We start from the raw sequence: 19709 nt of genomic DNA, 5'->3' as shown, positions 1-19709 counted from the left end.
ATCAGTGAGTGGTTTTATATTCCAAGCTTATGGGTGTACTGTTTCATGCTCCAGCAAGAACCAAGTAACTGTTGCTCTTTCCTCAAGTGAATCGGAGTATGTTGCCCCAAGCGCAGCTGTTGCAGAAGCTATTTGGTTCTTTGGTTTGCTTTAAGATCTTCAACAAACAATCAGCCAGTTGACATATTTGAAGACAATAGAGGTTTAGAGGTTGTATTGAAATGGCGAATACATTTGTTTCACGAAAGGTGAAACATATTGACATCAATCACCATTTTATCAGAGATGAAGTTGCAAAAGGCATAGTAAAGCTGACTCCAATTCATACAGAAGACCAACTTGCAGATATATGCACTAACGCTCTAGATGCAACTGGTTTTAAGAAATTATGTTTCATGCTATGATTGCAAGGTTGAGAAGGGGTGTAGAATTTATAGCAATATTTTATTTGAACATTGAATAAAAAAAAATATATCGGGTAAAACTTCAAAATAAAACTGTCAAAATATATTAGCTAAAACATTACACTCTCTACTTAAGTCTGAATATTGAAAACTTATAGCCCATAAATTATATACCTTATTTCAATTTTAGTTAGAATATATTGTTTTCAAATCGATTTGGGAATCACGTGCTTTTTTAATAAAAAAAAAAATATTAAATATCCACGACATTTTCCCCATATGACTCAGTGTAATAGAAAATAACCCATAAATTGCGTATATTTGCCAAATGTACACACATATACATGAGTATACATACATATGTATTTTTAAAACTTTAGGACGAATCGGATTTTTAGTACTCATGTACGTACTATGATTATTTGCTGAAATTCTGTTATTGCATATTTTGTAACAAAAAAAGTTTGTATATTGAACCAAACCTATACGTATATCGCTATGTTATTCGACGCGCTGAATGCGAATCCGAGATTTGTTAACCACCATCACGTGGGGCTCGAAGACATTAACGAAAGATTCATTGAATAAACCTGAAAATTCATATATTTGGGTTTTCTACTCGCTGATCCCGAATCCGATGTCCGTTTGTCCGATGTCCGGTTAACTTTGCAGAAAACTACAAAAAAAAAAAATCATCCAAATTTCAAACTTTTTTTCCCAGAAATGTTGGAATTTTTTTGGGTACACAGTTTTATATCCCATTAAATTTTAATCTGAAATGTGCCAGTATAAATGGTTAAAAACTACCGTTGATTTTTTAAAGTTTTTTGCCGAAGCTGTTGCAGTTTTCTTCCATATACATATCGATCCCTTTGCGCATTGTAATATACCATAAAATTGACAGTAAATTTTTGGCGGAACTATAAGGATTTCAGCTACAATCAGTGCTGCCAACTTGGCTCAAACCGTGTAAATTTTTTTACATATTTTAATACAAACGGCACTTAATTCTTCAATTTGGCACAAATATTTCAATACTTCTTTTCCTCAACTAAAATTTTCTAGTTTCTATAGTATATGCAACTGGTTGGTACTGGACTTTTGTTATAGGAAAGTGTTACTAATTTTAAAGGTAAATGAGAAAAATTAAAAAGAATGGCACCTTTTTTGGCCATTTTATTTCCCCTTTGGCACATTTCGGAACTTTTTTATCCTTAATATGGTACTTCATAGCAGGAGTGTAGAATAAATTTGCCACAAAAAGTCAATTTCGAAAAAATGGCCCATACTACAATAATTTCGGTCGATATGTATAAATAAATTGAGTTCATTCGATATATGGAAGCAAATGCATTGATATTTTAATTTTTTAGTAGGCGGTTCTTCCAAAATTAGAAATCAATATAAACGCGTTAATATATACATATATTTTATAAAATAATTTAAAGGTTCATTCTAGAAAAAGCTTCTTTCCCAAATCTTTTCTCATTTTGAAGTCTAACAATGAATCTAATTTTTTTTTACATACATACATATTGTCGTTTAAAGTACAAAACCGCGTATCGTGATTCTGCAAAACCGCGTAATAACTGACATTGGCTGCCAAAAATTGGATTTGCTCACACAAGCTCTTGGCTCAATCCTTATCCATTCGTCTTGAAATATACTAGGCAGATATGCGATTGCTTTAAAAAAAAGAGAACCATTTTGAAACATGAGTGTTTTTACGCTCTAGAAAATAATTTCTACAACTTCACATACGCGGTTTTGCATTTTGCTGATACGCGGTTTTGCATTTTGTTGATACGCGGTTTTGCACTTTAAACGACGATATGTATAATGTTTAGGGATGTGCGAATAATCAATTAATCGAACAAGCTGATTAATCAAAGTCCAATTAATTAATTAATCAAATAATAGTTATTTTTGATTAATCAATATGATTAATTTTCCGATCAATTACCTATTTATTAATCAGAATCTAATGAATTTGATTAATCTTCTTCTTCTTTGTTGGCGCTGTAACCGCCTAAGCGATTTTGGCCGAGTCCAAAACAGCACGCCAGTCATTTCTCTTCTTCTTTGTTGGCGATGTAACCGCCTAAGCGATTTTGGCCGAGTCCAAAACAGCACGCCAGTCATTTCTCTTCTGTGCTAACTGACGCCATTTGGAAATGCCAAGTGAAGCCAAGTCCTTCTCCACCTGGTCTTTCCAACGCAGAGGAGGCCTTCCTTTTCCTCTGTTACCAGCATCGCGGCCCGCGTTGAATATTTTCAGAGCAGGAGCGTTTCTGTCCATTCGAACGACATGGCCAAGCCAGCGGAGCCGCTGAATTTTAATTCGCTGCACTATGTCTATATCGTTGTAAAGCTCATACAGCTCATCGTTAAATCGTCTGCGATATTCGCCATCACCAACGCGTAAAGGCCCGTAAATCCTTCGCATAATCTCAGCAAACTAATTAATCATAACCTGATTTACCAGAAATCTGAGTAATTGCTGTTATATTTTGTTTCACATATATACAAACATATGTATGTATGTAAAGTATGCACTACATAGTACGTACAACTGCGGTCAAAATAATAGCAGTGCTAGACATTAAAACATGCGAGGCAAAATAGAAATATTTTTCCGACACATTTTTGTGATTGTTTATTTTTTAAATAAACTTCATTTATTGCGGAACACAATACTTAAACTCAAAACTCAAATAAATTCGGGGTTTAAATGTTATTTACAGTTATTTTGGAATTATTTGAACATGAAATAGCCAAAATAATAGCAGTACGATATGATGTACAAACTTAAATTGGATTTTGATCAACAAAATTCAAAAATTCATTAATNTTGGTTCATCTTACTTGTAACAAAATTATTTTTCTTAAAAAGTCTGTTAGAAGAGCAAACGAACTTAACGCACCAACACTCACCGAAGGACTGCTATTATTTTGACCGGTTTTTAGTACAGCTAGCTTACTCAGAAAATAATTTATAAAAGTACCGTAAGGTCTGTTGAAAAAATTACAACGCAGTTGTTTTGAGCGCACTTAAAGTAACGGCATTTGACAGAAATGTGAACAAAATTAGGTTTGTTCTTTGACATATTTTCACATTTCTAATGTAGTACTTTTTACTGCTATTATTTTGACCGGTTTTTAGTACAGCTAGCTTACTCAGAAAATAATTTATAAAAGTACCGTAAGGTCTGTTGAAAAAATTACAACGCAGTTGTTTTGAGCGCACTTAAAGTAACGGCATTTGACAGAAATGTGAACAAAATTAGGTTTGTTCTTTGACATATTTTCACATTTCTAATGTAGTACTTTTTACTGCTATTATTTTGACCGCAGTTGTACTTGTTTGGCGGTTTATTTTTATTAATAAAAAAAAAATTGAAAGTGCATATGAACATACATATTTGTACTTACAAACATACATATGTATGTATGTTTAAAAAACTTTCATTTGGTTTGAAAGGAAAGAAATTAAAAAAGTTATTCAGATTTGTTTTTGAATTAACAGTAATTACTCAGGATCCGATTAATCAGAATCTGGTTAATCAAATTATTTGATTAATCAGGATTATGATGAATCAAAAAACTGATTAACCGATTAATCGCACATCCCTAATATTTCTTTTCATATATTACAAAGAAGTGCTAAAGTACTACAGTGCTACAGTTTACAGTACTGCAATTTTATAGTTATTTAAAGCTTTCTATCCATCCTAATGTACACCGAAACGCATACGTGATATTTATTTTTAAATACTAGACTCGACAGCTCGTTATTCAAAGTTTTTCTAATTAATTTTGTACTTATTTACATAGTGTATGTATATGTATGTATGTATGCATACACGTATGTATGTATGAATGTATGTGTGTATGTACATATGTACCCCGCAGAAAAAAACGTCAATTGCTTATAAATAACCCACTTGTACTTAGCTTTTTTGCGAGATTTCTATATAATATATAACTTGTAGTTAACAAGTTAGTTGACATCTTATGCAAAGGTAACCACCCTTGACTATTTCGCAGCCATCGCCATAGAAATGTAGTTAGCTTTCGTCAAAGAAAATATACAGATAATAGTGAACTTTAGTCTTTCCTAATCAACTTCAAGTTAACTTATAGTTAGATACATTTCGTGCAGGGAATATACATACATAGTACGTACGTACATATGAAAAACAGCGATTTTAAAATTTTGCTTTTCCAAAATACTTATGTTATTGTACGCACGGACACGCATACAAAGTCCTTATAGTATTTAGTATCAGGGACGTGAACCGGTTTTGAAGAAAAAAATCGCTTTTTTCTATTAATTAACTGAACCATTAACCGAATCGAAATTTTCCACAAATGTTTGATCCGAACCGAAAACCGAACCAATTTCTCTAAAGGTTTAAAGGTTCGTTTCAACCAATTTTCAATAGATAATTGTACCCACTTTTTTCTTTTTGTTAAACATGGTAATACCTACCATGTTTGTTTACCATGTGACCATATCAAATGTAAAGGCAACCCATCTCATTTGACAGACACTTGACCCTTAACCTTGCACGATGTTGCACTTGACACTTGACACTTAAACTTGCGCGTTATTTTTTTTTTTGTTTTTCGAACCGTTGAGCCGAACCGAAACCCCGGTTCAAAGATCAAGAAAACCGCTATGACGAACCAATCCAAAAGTGCAAAAACGGTTCGAACCGCTGAACCGAACCGACCAAATTTTTCATCCGGTTCACGTCCCTGTTTAGTATAGTATAGTTCGTACTAATAACGGGTTAGGGGTAAACCCAAGCAAGACAGAACTTGTATTGTTCACAAGAAGGTACAAAGACCCCCATTGATAACACCAAGGCTGGCACAGACCACGACCACACTAAAATTAAGCGAATCTGCTAAATACCTTGGGATAGTCCTGGATAAGAAAATTAAGGATTCAAAATACCGAAGAGCGGGTGCGGAAGGCCGCGGTTGCCCTATACAGCTGCAGGAGAGCAATCGGCCAATAATGGGGTTTAACCCCGAAGCTAGTGCACTGGATATACACCGTCGTGGTGAGGCCCTTACTTCTATACGGGGTAGTGGTATGGTGGCCAGTGCTGGAGAAGAAAGTAAACAGTATTAAATTACAAAAAGTGGATAGAACGGCCCTGATCTGCATTAGTGGTGCTCTCCGCACAACACCTACTATGGCAATGAATACGATCCTTAACATCATACCCTTAGATATTATGGGACGAAAATACGCTGCGTTTGCAGCCCTAAGATTACAGGGGCTCAAAAGCTGGAAAGCGGCTCGTTGTGGTCACACTACAATTCTGAGAAACCGACAACTACCGAGTACAACGGACTACTGTGTACCAAGGCTCACTTTCACTAAAGGTTATAGCGTAACGCTACCTAGCAGAGAATCATGGCTCGAAGTAGTTCCGGGGTCTAGAGATGCCATAAGATTCTACACGGACGGCTCCAAACTAGGAAATAGGGTAGGAGGAGGTGTCTACTCTGAGAAACTGGGAATAAAAAGATCATTCCGACTACCTGACCACTGTAGTGTCTTTCAAGCCGAATTGGCAGCCATACAAGAAGCCGTTGACAGCCTAAAACTAGCTGTTATCGCCACTACGGAAATATATATATACTCAGACAGTCAGGCGGCCCTTATGGCGCTTGACTCTGTCACTATAAATTCGGAAACAGTTGACAACTGCCGCAAATCACTCAACGTGATGGCAGAGGAGTTCGCTTGCACCTGGTATAGGTACGGGGCCACAGTGACATACCAGGAAATGAGAAGGCAGACGAGCTTGCAAGGGCGGGTACTTCCTCTCCACTTTCACCAGCCTGGAAGAGGGTGGGTATGCCACTCGCTTCCTGCAAGCTCTTACTAAGGGAGAACTTCCTTGAAGAAGCGGCCTCCAGATGGGAGCGCACTGAAAACTGTAATACAACGAAGCTTACATGGCCAAAATGGGATGTACGGAGATCGAGAGAAATTCTCACTCTCAATAAAGGCGATATGTCACTGGCCATTGGTCTGCTCACAGGACATATTCTGATAGGAAGGCACGCAGAACGCCTCGGGGTTAGTCACAACGACTACTGCAGGAGCTGCCACGACGAAGAAGAGCCTGAATCAATAAGGCACTTACTCTGCGATTGCCCAGCACTGGTCAGGAAAAGACAGAAATTCCTAGGTATAGGTCTTCTAGACGATCTAAGCGCGACTGCTAAGTTTGGAATACGGCAGTTGCTAAGGTTTGCAGACTCCACAAACTGGTTTAAGGAATAGGGGTTTTCTTTGGATCCATGTGGTATCACAATGGGCCCTGATCGGGCTTAAGTGTGCTGGCGCCCTCTGGGCCTAGCAGCCACTTCAACCTAACCTAACCTAACCTATAGTTCGTACTACAACGATAACTATATATGTAACTCAAAGTTTCAAACTTTGAACAAGATTTATAAAAATTCGGCAAATGTTCATTAAAATTTCAAACATTTCAATCAGAATTTATAGAAATTTTGCGAAAGTTTGTTAATTTCTTTCAAGTTTGCACAAAGTTTGAAACTTGGATTTATAGAGTTTTTGTCCCAGAATAAGCTTTATTTTTATAAAAAAAAAAATAGCTAAATTAAATAACAAAAAAAAATTGTTAAAACTTGTCACATATGGTATGCTTATGATTTGACACGGGGTGTATGAATGTATGTACATATGTATATGTATGTGTAAGTATGTAGATGTTAAATGAAAGCCCATTTATTTTTAAAATTATGAATGTGCCTGAATGCTAAATATGAATGCGTACTAAAAAGTAGTAAACTATATTTTTCATAGTGTTTAGTTTCGAAGCAGGGAGGTACATACCAATACGAAAAATTGAGTTGGCAAAAAGATAAATGTATCTATATTTTGACTAAACTGACAAAGCCGCCTTAAAAAGGCGCTGACTTTGGAAATTTTTCCGTAGTAACAACTTATGCTCTTTCTTTTATTTTGGTTTGTTTGAAAAGGTATACCATAAGTTCAGGATGAATTAACTAAAATCGCCTTTATGCAGCCTTTACGTGAGTTTTGATCGAAACGAAAAGTGATAAGTCTGATAAGCTCGTAGGTAATATCAAGGTTTTTCCAAACCGGTTTAACCGGTTTTTTTACAAGTCTTTATTCAGCCTTATCATGAGTTTCATTTTCCTTGAACCGGTTCACTTTTTACGTTTGGTTTCCATGTATTTACTATGGGCGGAATAAAAATTGTCGGGTGAATTTTTTTCGGGCGAAACTCGGGAAAGCAGATTAAGTTTCACCTGTTTGTAATCAAATCTGTCAGTAATTTTTTAGCTAACTTCCCAATGAGCTAGAGACTTGAAACTTAGCTAATCCGATGACTATAGTTCTGTTCGCTATGCAAAAGCCAGTAAGAATTAGCCTGTAACAAAATTCAGAAAATAAGGTATCTTACTCTCTCAAAGAGAGAAACTTACTAAGTTTTGCGCTGACAGGGATTAGCAAACACTTGCAAGCTTCACTGCCAGCTGGCGTCCACGATTGCATTTCAACATAATAAATTTTATAAATTATTTCAGGTGGAAAACAAAACAGGTTTTATACGTCTATTTCTTCTTATTCTGACTTTCTTCAACATACGCTTCATCTTCTTTGTTGAAGTCAATGTCGGATTTCCTATATCGACAGTGGTGTCCACTGCTTTCCGATTACGAATACAGCTTTTTCAGCCGAGTACCTTTCAAATGTTTGGAATTAATTAAATTAATTGAATAAACAAATATTTACACTGCCGGAATAAAGTATTGGCACAGCAAATTTTTCACAATATATGCAACAATTTTCATTCTAATATTTTTACGCTAATTTCGTATAAAAATATGGTAGGTACTCATCTATGTACACGCACAAGTTTCATATTTAGGCAGTTGGGCAACTTTGCGGAGTGTGTTTCACGAGGAAAATTTTATATTTTGTGCAATTTCTGACAGTTAATTATTTGACAAGTCTTAATTTAAAAAGTTTCCATATAAAATTCAGAAAATTAAAATAATTTTTTTACTTAAATTGCTTTCGTGAAATTGGCTGTTAATCCCAAATTTATGCAAACATTTAAGTCTTACCTTATTTATTTTGGGAAAGCGCAAATCAAAATGAAAGTAGCAAAAATAGCTGATTGAGGTTTGTACATCACACTGCGCGTAATTTGCGCGTCAATAAACCGGGTTTCGAAAAAAATACGATAATGAAATAGTAATATCACAAAAATTCTTCGAGGCAAATTTTGTTATAGTAATAAATATTGCCTAGCGTGTTCGATTATTCGCCTTTTTTCTAAAACCGGTTTTCGAGTTATTCGAAAAATTGCAAATAAAAAAAAACCCGGTCCACTATTCTAAAATTAAGAAAATCGCAAATGAACCGGTTTTATTTCAGTTTTCTTATGGTGCATTTACATGGTATGAAGCCATATGAACTGTTGATACGCTAAAATAGCGGGAGTACATGTTCCAATGAGGAATTCAATGATTTCGACTGGGATGCATATAATATATTTTTTCATATGAAAATGATGGGTAAGTATATACTGTAAACATACTGTTGTGATAATGTAAAGCAAATGAAATTATAGAAAGCTGGCTTTTCATACATCTTCCCATAGAAGTTAATAGATGCAGAGATACGAAGGAGGTTTTTACCCATTTTGATGCCTTTTCATTATAAAAACCCACCGAAAAGGAGGAAAGCGGCAACACCGCCATTCACATACGTGTCAAAATTAGGAATTTTCAAAATTAACCACGATATACAAACAAATCCAAAACAAATAAATTGTTTGTACTAGAACTTTTTAAATAGAAGCAACTTACGTATGGTGTACAATAAAAATACAAAGCACTATGATAACAAGCATGTATACCTCCCTTTCATTTTTTAATACAGTTGATGCTTTTTTCTGGCTTTTACAAAATGCCGGAATACCGCACTTATTTCGGTACAATATGATCGTAATGTATTTTCAATTCGAAATCAAAGAAAAACATCCCACGAAAATTTTTGCGATTGTAGAACAATAAGTGTATATTTGCAAACTAGTGCAAAGAATGGAGTGTCATATCTGAAAAGGTTAAGAGAATTAAAGAAACAAACAAACATTTGATGGTCTTATGTTTCCTTCAAACCGCATTGCTCTTTTTTCTAACTCTTCCTTTTGTTTAGCGCTGTAAACGCTTACGTCATATTTTTTTAATTTATACATATGAGTTATTTTCAATGAGCATTTTTTCATTTGCTCCTGAATTTTGGGTACATTTTCTTATAGTACCTCTCATTCTTTTTTATATTACATACATATATACACTTCGATGTTCGCGGTCGCCCCTCTGTTGGTAATAGTAAACCTCCGAGTGTATTCTGTCATCAAAACAACTTCTCATAAAAATACAATTGCCGTTCGGAATCGGCGTAAAACTGCCCTTCCCCTTTGTGTGACAAAATCAAGACCCATATCGGAGGAGAAGCTAGGCCAAACACTAACATATTTTGTAAGCGCAAATCTGTATATCGACGTTTAAAGTACAAAAGCGCGTATCGTGGTTCTGCAAAACCTCATAACTGACATTTGTGTCAAAAAAGATATTTGGTCACCGGAAGCTCCTATCATCAAACCCTTAATCATTTATACTAAAATATCGATACTTAGACATAAGAAGAAGAAGGTATAATTAAGTTTAAAAGAGAGAACCGTTTTGAATTATGACAAGTTTTACTCTCTCCTATAAAATTTAGGCAACCTCACATACAAGGTTTTGCATTTTCTCGGTTTTGTACTTTACACCATGATAAAAACATAACAAGGTAAAACCATTGAGAGGCAGTCTGACGTTTGCCAACAATATAATTTTAAAATCAAAACTCAAACTCACACACACATTCTCATTTTCAATCTCAAACAACAACAATTGTGAACAATTTAATTTTTTTATTTTCAATTTTATATGATTTTAAAATGTTGGCAAACGTCAGAAAAAAATCATGGCCGACGAAATGAGAGAATGAATTTACCTTGTAATGTTTTTATCATGCTTTAAACGACGATATTTAGAAGTATTGCATACATATTTTGTTGCCTTTTCAAGTATAAAATCTATTTAGAAATGATTCATAGAGTTGGTGCTTCTTTTATAGGAAAATTTATACGGCTTATGACCAGATTCATACCATGTAAATGCACCATTACAGTAGAAATGCTTATGTTGGTATGAAGTCATGACGAAAATTACAACTAAACTATTTACAGTACAGATGGCTTTTATTTAGAAAAGAGAAAATCAACATAAGCTCAAAGTTTTCTTAGATCAAAGTAACACAAATGAATATCAGTGGAAAATTCACATTTGGCCTTTTTTTAACTTTTTTAATACTACATATTTCATTTTTTCCGACTGTTCGGATTTGAGTGCTTTTGCCACCGTAGCCGAACGCTTAGAGCTACCTACTGCCACTCGGGAGGTCCATGGTTAAATTTCTGATTGAAGGAGAATGATATACTGTTCATCCCCAAAAACATAGGATATAATTTTAAAACTACTTAGTAAAGGTTTACGCCGACAGGCCTTGCGGCGGCGGCGTGGTCAACTTCAAAAAGAATTGGCGGCGGCGGCGACGCCGGCGCGTCTGGAAACGCCGGCGCTACTGCCCATGAGGTAGATTCCAAAGAGCCATGAGGCTACTAATCTTATTATGTCATCTCGTCAGCGTTAGGCATTCACCATGCCAATTCAAATTATAATTCTATTTAATTTATTCATTGAACTAGTTTTAAGTTTAAATTACGATGGACGAACAGAAGAAGGTCTGAGGTATATATATACATACACACATGGTTTCAGGAAATGTATCTAACTATAAGCTAACTTTAAGTTGATTAGGAAGGAGCTAAAAGTCACTTATTATCTGTATATTTTCTTTAAGGAGAGCTAACTATATTTCCATGGCGATGGCCGCGAAATATTCAAGGGTGGTTTACCTCTGCATTAGATGTAACTAACTTGTAACTTACTACTTTTGGACATAAAATATCAATAGGAAAAACAAAATATTTTTTTTTAACTTTAGTTGTTTTATTTTTATTTACTTCTCTAAATCTCATATTTCTTTTCATATTCTGCTGTAGGTTGTCCCATATTCGAACTCCGTCAGACATAACTTCAAAATGATAATATGAAATTTCGATCTTCCTTTTAATTGTCCTCAACGCGTTTGTCCAAACGCCTTTAAAGAAAACAATCTCCTTCATTACTCCTGCATTACTTGTCAACTAGTCTCAAGCTAGCTTTTTGTAGCTAACTACAAGTTATATATTTTATTGAAATCCCGCGAAAAAGCTAACTACAAATGGGTTATTTTTTATCAATTGATAATTTTCTGCAGGACAGATCCGTACGTACTATTTAAATTTAAAGAAATAAAAAATTTCAAAAGTTAAGTTATTGGGATAATTTATGTCGCTATCAATACATTTTTGCAATATTTTTATCAACCGTTATGTCAAATTACGGAGTTCTTACGGTTTTTTGCGAATTACATATGAAAACAAGGTTGGTCTACTTTTTCCAAAAGTTTAACCCATCGACTCGAACCCGAACGGGTCTTTTTGACCCACTGTTTTAAAAAAATGGCTTATAGATGGTTAAAATGTCCACTAAAATATTAAGCGTCAAATTTTTCTAAGAAGAACCGAATGTAATGAAAAATAATACTAATTTTTACCAAAAAGGGGGAGCTTTAACCCTTTTTAGAAAACGTTGCGATGCGAGGGAGCAAAACCTTCCTGGGGTTTGACCACCATTAAGGAATGCTAACGTAATTTTCACACAGCTACCTAGTACTTGTATACGTATGTGGGACCCCAGAATAAAATAACTTACGAATGTAAAAATTAGCAGAAAAAAGTGTTTGCTCTTTATTTAAAGTCTGTTTAAAATATAAAAAAAAAATACTCAGAAAAATCAACTTGTCTTTGTTTTATCTCTAATAATTGAGGAGTTAGATGGAATGAGTTTGATGAACAGAAGCTGCTTCGGTTAAAACTGCTTTCTGACATATTGGCGTTAAAGTTTTTGATGTGTTATAACTTTATTGTTGTTATAGTATTGGAAGGAGTTGTCTACTGCGGAAAAAAATCGTTAGATTACCAGTATTCGACCCTAATTTAACTGTAATAAACGCTTTAGAAATCGAATCGAAAAATATGTTACCTATGTTTTTTCTGAGTGGCTCTCTTTTTGGAAAAATAAAGATCATATTCTTGTCCAGTGGCCCAAATTATGCAAAAAAAACTCCTTTAAACAAGTAATTTTCATTTCGTAAAAGTGTTTTAAACGAGAAGTATTTAGTTCCTTCAAACGATGTATTTCAATGTACATACATCATGAAAATTTTGTACAAAACTCCTTAGGCGCCGAACGCCGCCGCCGCTACTACTTAGGGATTTCCCTTAAACTGGAAATAGACTTGAAAACTTCGAAAAACTCAAAATTTTTATTGAGAGCTCAAGATTTGTATGAAATGAAAAAAAAACGGTTTGTTGGATAAAAATCCGGTTTATTCGATATTCGAAAAATCAAGATTTCAAAAAAATACTGTGCTGAAAATCTGTAGTTAACTGCCGATTATGAGTTATCTACTCACTGTGAATTTGGCCCTTATAGATATACAAAAAAAAACGGTGGAAACCGGTTTGGAAAAACCGAGTCAATCACCCTAATGTTGCCCTTATTGTGTGTGCCGTAGTGAATACACGAAAACGAAAAGTGAAAAGTGAACCGGTTCGCGGAAAATAAAACTAATGATAATCAGCCTTATTATGAGTTTAATTTTCCCCGAACCGGTTCACTTTTCACTTTTGGTTTCCATGTACATATTTATTATGGGCGGAATAAAAATTTTCGGGTGAATTTTTTTTCTTGCGAAACTCAGAATAAGGCAGAATATGATTTATCGAGGGCAAAATAAACAAGTTCTGGCATAAAATAGAACTCAATATAAAATAATTTTCTCCTACAAATTTTCATTATTTTCAACTAAAAACTAATTTTTATCTCAACTTTTTATTCCAATAATATTTTGCTTGATTTGTTTATTTCAATAATAATCAGCTTTATCCTGAGTTTTGCCTGAAAAAATCCACCTGAAAATTTGTCATCCGCCCATAGTAAAACCATGGAAACCAAAAGTGGAAAAAGAACCGGTTCGGGGAAAATGCAACTCATGATAAGGCTGAAAATATTTACGGTGACCAGATTTTTGTGGCAAAAAATCGGGACATTTTTAAAGCATCGAATCCGAACATACAATTTTGTTTTTAGAATAAAAAGACTTAATACAGTTTTATTTAAAACAAAACAAAGAGAAAAGATATTGAAAAATGATTATTATTTTTTTATGAAAATATAACTTACTAACTAAAAAACTTCTAAATCAAAATTTTTAATTTTGTAGAACGTTTATAAAAATTCGACAAATTTGAATAAATGTTCATCACAATTTGAAACATTTTAATCAGATCTAGAATTCTTTTGAGTATGCAGCTTTCAAGCCCATTAAATTTGAGTGTAATAAGTGCAAGTTGGAAGAAACTTGGACTTACCGTTGATTTTTGGCAATTTCTTGTTCGCGCATTCTCTTCCATACACGGTATGTTCAAAAAAGTTTTTTTTTTTGTATGGAGAAAATGAGCAACAACTACAAAAAAATTTACCAAATATCAATAGTAAGTCCTAGCTACTTAAAATTTGCACTTTGAATTGAATAGGTTACAAAACTGCATACTCAGAATGTTTCTAAGAAATGGTATTAAAAAGCTCAAAATTTTGATGAACTCTGTCGAATTCTTCTAATTTTTTTTACAAAGTTTCAAACTCTGACTTAGATGGTCTTTGTTAGATAGCGAGCCATACTTTCATAAAAAGGAATGTAAATTTCTTATAATTTTGGTTGACGTTAGTTTTTTAAAAAGTGATTTTTTTCACATATTTTTTTTTGTAAAAAATCTTACGAAATTAATTTTTCTTCCAATTGTTTCCTAAATTAAAGGAGTTTTTCTAAACTGTGTGTCCTAAAAAACAATTTTTCTCCAAAAAATCGTTGTTTCTAATGCTGTTATTGTGGCGTACTAATATTAATACTTTAATTGGGTTTTAGACAACGATTTGGTTTCTTGTTAAAATTTTTCCTAAAAGACGTGTTATAAAGCTTTATAAAACTGTTTTTTCTAATATTAGAAAGTTTGGGTGCTTTTTTATTAAACAACTTTTCCAAAACTTTTTTAAATTTTTATTTTTAGCAATACCGAATTTCTTAAATACATATATATTTTTTTAATTCGAATTTGAATTGAAGAGAACTTCTTATTTTGATTAATTTTTCTAATTTTGTAATTTTTTTTTTATTTCTTGGTAAAAATATCTAATAAATCTGTGCTACATTCCAAAAATATGAAACTACTAAAAACATAATTTCCTTATGAGTGGAAGAACCTTTTAAGAAATATATTTCTCCTAATCCTGAAGGGGCTAAAAATACGGGACAATAGAATCGCTGTAGTTGTTATTTTCTTTTATTCAATTTATTTCTAAATTTATTTTGCATATAATATTTATTGCCTTCGTACGAAACTTTAGTGTACTTGTCGATAACGCAGTTGTGAGATAGATTTTCAATGGGCGGCAGGCGCCGTACAGCAAATGTCAAAATAACTGTATGTACATGTATATTTTTATCGCGAATGTTTATACGCTTTTGCCAATAAAATTTTCTAATGAAAGCGGCTTTCAGTGCGCAATTCGGTGCAGGCGTGATCCGTTAATAACAATTTATGTTATAGATATTCAATACAACCCTGCAGTCATGTTTTTGCTTTGTTGGTTCAGTATTGCTTAAAATTGGAATGCGTTTGGTTCAACAAATTTCATTTCGGCAGTGTCAGTTCATTCCACTGACCACTCAGTGTTCATTTAGAAGCGCAGCCTATGGCTGTCCGGCTGTTCTAATTGTAAACGAAATTATAAAAAGTGATTGAATAAGTATTGAAGAATCAAGTGAATAAAAAGAAATACGGTGTGTGGAAAACAACGTTAAATGCAATACGTGGAAGTGAATATAATCGCACGACAAGACCGTGACTAACAACTGATCATCATAATGAAGTAGATTTATAGGGCTGAATGGCTCAAGTGGAGCTCCAGCGGTCGGAATCGGTCTTGCTATGGAAAAGTTCGGCAGTATAATGGCCAATTTTGGGTTAATGCCATATGACCTACTCAGTCTTTTTATGAGCGTGTTCGCTATTCACTCTGATTCCGATATAATACCATCGCTATTTAGGTTTGGCATCAAATCTGCAAGAAAATTTAGAGCGGAATCAAATTTTTTTTGTATTCATTTCATTCTTTTGAGTTATATAAAGCACAATATCCATAATAGTATGCATGACGTTGTGGAATGTGTGTGACATTGATGTATATTTGTTTATGTGGTTTTCACAATCTGATCAGATAACAAACTAAACTTAAAAGTTAACAAATTTCTTTCAAAACCTTAATTGCGTTAATGATAGTGGGTGACTCCGTGCATGCATTCAATCAAAGTGAAATGATAAGAAGTGCTGATCAGTCCAGTCAGTGCACGTAACCTGTACAACACTACCAGCTGATTAGAAATTTGCTTTACACGTTTTGTGTTAATCATGTTTAGCTTTACGATATAATTCGCTCTATTTAATCATACATATGTAAAAACCAGTTTCCGTTTTTGTCAATCTTTGAGGAAGTTCAAAAGTTCATTACGTCATGATAAGCAAATAAACTGCCGTATGACCGTCGGATGAACAGGAATAAGCAAACGTTGCCAGATTACCAACATCTTTGAAATATTGAAATATACAATTGGATTTCTAATGTTTCTTATTATAGAGTTATATTGTACAACTCTGATATCTCCAGTAATCGGTCTTAATAAAAATACAACGATTTATATTTGTATTACAGAACCGTTTCCTATATATTTTGTGAGTCAGAATCGACTTTGAAGACAATTTTATACTGCTTCAGTGATAAGAAAAATATTTATGACACGCACTTTATGTAATAGCTAGATTCCAAACAACATCGATAAAAATGTCTAAATTGTGCCAATGCAATGTTGAATTTATGTCTATGAAATACTTATGCATTCATTAAAAATTAAAATATTACTGAACTAATATGAAAATAGAAAATAAAGTAACATGCCAAATCAACATAATACTGCGCCACAAAGCAACATAAAAGGTCCCACCGATTTTAAATATGGTGATGCTGATATTTGTTCCAAGCGACGAAAGTGTAAGGACGGTAATAGTAGGGATATTAGCTATGCGGAATTCTCGCAAATCGCTAGAGAATCAAGTTCAAATAGTTCGTTTGAGGTATTTTCTTCACATGATTTGAACTCTGATTTTAAAGGAGGTCTGCTACTTAATACCACGACCCCTACATCAACATCATCGAAGCAATCATCACCAAATGAAACAAGTAACGAAAATTCCTGTTTTATAACAACAAAGCCTTCACAAACAAGTAAAGGCTTTGAAAACACGTTTAAACTACTTCAAACACAAGTTGAATGTAATGCCAAAAAAGCTATTAACGTTATGCAGTCCTTCAATATGGATACGTCGTCATTAAGTAGTGGCTGCAGCTCATTAGCTTCTATTGGCGAAGCCGAGCTAGCGCCCACGCGTTTGGAACTGGAATTGGAAGCTATGGAAAGAGTACGCGTTCTAGCAGCACACAATACTTGTTATGATATATCTCCGCGCTTTGTAACACTCCTATGTGATTTCGTCTCTAAAGGCCAGGGAAAAGGAAATCTGGAATGTGATAGAAGTACACGAAAGGATATATCACAAAATAGTGCGCAAGACCTAATATATCATGCAGCTAGAAATTCTGACGGGAGCAACTGCTTGAAAGTTGTAAGGACCTTATATTCAGTACCAGGTATGCATCAATGTTGATACATAAAAGTGAATTGGTAAAATATACAGAACGTATGTATGTAGCTAGTTTATTTTTTAACCTTTTTCCTTTTTCTGCGTTTATATGCATTTAATCTTTTATTACCCAAGTGCAGTTAATGACTTATTTATATATAAATAGTAGGCCATTGATTGAATCAATCGCCGTGCAATTTCGCACGTAGTCATACGTACTTGTAAAATAAGTTTGATTAATGTATGTGTATATAAAAATAATGTATGTTTATTTTTATTTATCTAATTTAATACTATCATATGCAGACTAATAACCGTCCTAGGGCCGTTTTCTAGACTGCCTGTTAAAGATAGCCAGTGCTTTGACTGCCTGTCCAATTTGCCACTCACTTGCTTATAAAACAGACCGGCCCGAAATTTTTAGCAGGCAGTCAAGAAAACGGGCTAAGTGTTCTGTTCCCACGACAGTCGGGTCTATGTAACCGGAACGACCCAGATTTATATCTGGACAAGGACTGTCACTCCAGCAACACTCCTCAAAAACCCTTTGGGAACTTGTATGCTGCTACAACTACAACGGCCTAAGTGTGTTTGCATCCACGAAGGCGGCCTTCTAACCTAACTTAAGTTAAATACCATAAAGAAGTCATTGTTATGTTCATATTGTTCTTTCTGTGGCTCTTGTAACAGCACTTTCCTATGAACTGTAATATGAAAAACCGGATCGATCTCTGCTGTTGTTGCGGCTACAACATCCCCGCTTAGATCGGTTAATATCTCAGTCGTTGTCGTCAAGTTCCACTAACGGCAGCCCTAAGAAGCGTGCAGCCTCAATAGGGTCGGTTCACAAGGACAAAGGCGTTAGGGCTGTCGGGTTTTCCGGGCATACGAAGAGATGTTTCGAGTCTGGAGGTGTCTCTCCGCATGCCGGACTCTCTGCTGTCGACTCGTGTCGTGAATTGTAGAAGCGACCATCAAGAAATATGTTCTTTCTGTTAACGCGTGCTCTTATTTCAAGATGTACAGTTTTATACGTCCCACATACATATATTTTATTTAAAAATTTTGCGAGTATTAAAAAATTATATTCGTATTTGGTGTTTCATGCATCGATATTGGCAACTGATGAAAATCGGAAGATAGCCGGGCATAAATTACTCGAAAAACACAGGATTAAAAATACATAATAATAATACATAATATTTTTCATTCGACAGGTTTTTTTGTTTAAATAAAAATATCAAGGTAATATTTTGACGTTTTTGGTTTTAAGGGAAGATTTAGACTTAATCAATATTTTGCGTTATTTTAGCCGCCTGCACAAAAACGAGAAGGTTATCAGTTCGTCGGAATATATTTTTTTTTTTTTATGTAACAACAAAACTTTGGACCACGTTAACCGATTTCCATAACTCTTTTTTAAAGGAAGGGGTTGGTGTTACCTCACAGGTGGTCCCATACTAATTTGGTTAAAATCCGATCATTGGATGATGAAGAAATTAACGACTATCTTAAATTTTTATATGGGAATTAAAGTCGGTTTGTTTTTTTCTTAAAAATTACTTGTTACCATTTCTGATTTTATTTTTCGTGAAATATATTTCTAACATATTTCCTAATTAAAGTTTCTTTTCTAATGGTCACCTATCTATGGTCTGTAAAGTATCTCCCAGTTGAATATAATCGAAAATATATAAAAGTATGTAAAAAGAATTCCATTAAATTTAAACTTTGTCAGGGGATCTTAACCAAGGCATCTTGCACAGCGAGCATCAATGTAGCAGGTAAATTGATTTTTGAGAGGAAACTTCTTTGCATTCGATTGGCGGTGATTTCAAACCAGTTTTGTACCTATTTGGTCTCTAAATTTAAAATTTTTTACAGTTAAAAAAAATTCTAAAGTCAATATTTGTATATACAAAAAATATTAAATTATTATAAACGCCAATAACAAATCATTTTATTTTTTTGCCTATGTTCGTACAAGCATAATTTGTTCGACACTATAGAAACCAGAGACAACAACAAATCCATATCGTCACCTAAAATTCAAAAATACGTAACAAACATCGTCGCTGAAATTCAAAAAGTCGTAACTAATAGAAAATTCAAAATTTAGTTTTTGATTGATATGATGGATTTCATCGAATTACGACTCCCACATCCTTTAATGAAAAAAAATATAAAATTTTAGTCACGGGTTTTTCCACTTCAGTTACGACTTTAAGTCTTTTTGAATTTCAGG

At 34.0% G+C, this 19709-nt stretch overlaps 1 protein-coding gene across 3 annotated transcripts in view; it reads left to right on the top strand.

The window, feature by feature from the left end:
- The window catches only part of milt (trafficking kinesin-binding protein milt), a 46848-nt gene that overhangs the window by 15893 nt on the left and 11246 nt on the right, over positions 1-19709 (top strand). The window contains exons 1-2 of one of the 3 annotated variants that reach the window (XM_017614194.1): positions 15532-15549; positions 16479-17471. The exons of 1 other annotated variant lie outside the window; for it this stretch is intronic. In XM_017614194.1, the coding sequence (XP_017469683.1) occupies positions 16718-17471 (754 nt within the window). In that variant the 5' untranslated portion in view covers positions 15532-15549; positions 16479-16717. Of the gene's footprint in view, positions 1-15531; positions 15550-16478; positions 17472-18549; positions 18555-19709 lie in introns of those variants that run through there. One more of the 3 variants, XM_017614198.1, reaches the window with a different exon arrangement.

The sequence above is a fragment of the Rhagoletis zephyria genome, unplaced genomic scaffold (genome assembly GCF_001687245.7).
Source record: "Rhagoletis zephyria isolate East Lansing unplaced genomic scaffold, Rhagoletis_zephyria_1.1 Rzeph_scaffold_00790, whole genome shotgun sequence".
Classification (NCBI taxonomy): Eukaryota; Metazoa; Arthropoda; class Insecta; order Diptera; family Tephritidae; genus Rhagoletis; species Rhagoletis zephyria.
Note: the sequence above shows the minus strand (reverse complement) of the source record. Positions and strands in the feature narration are given on the sequence as shown.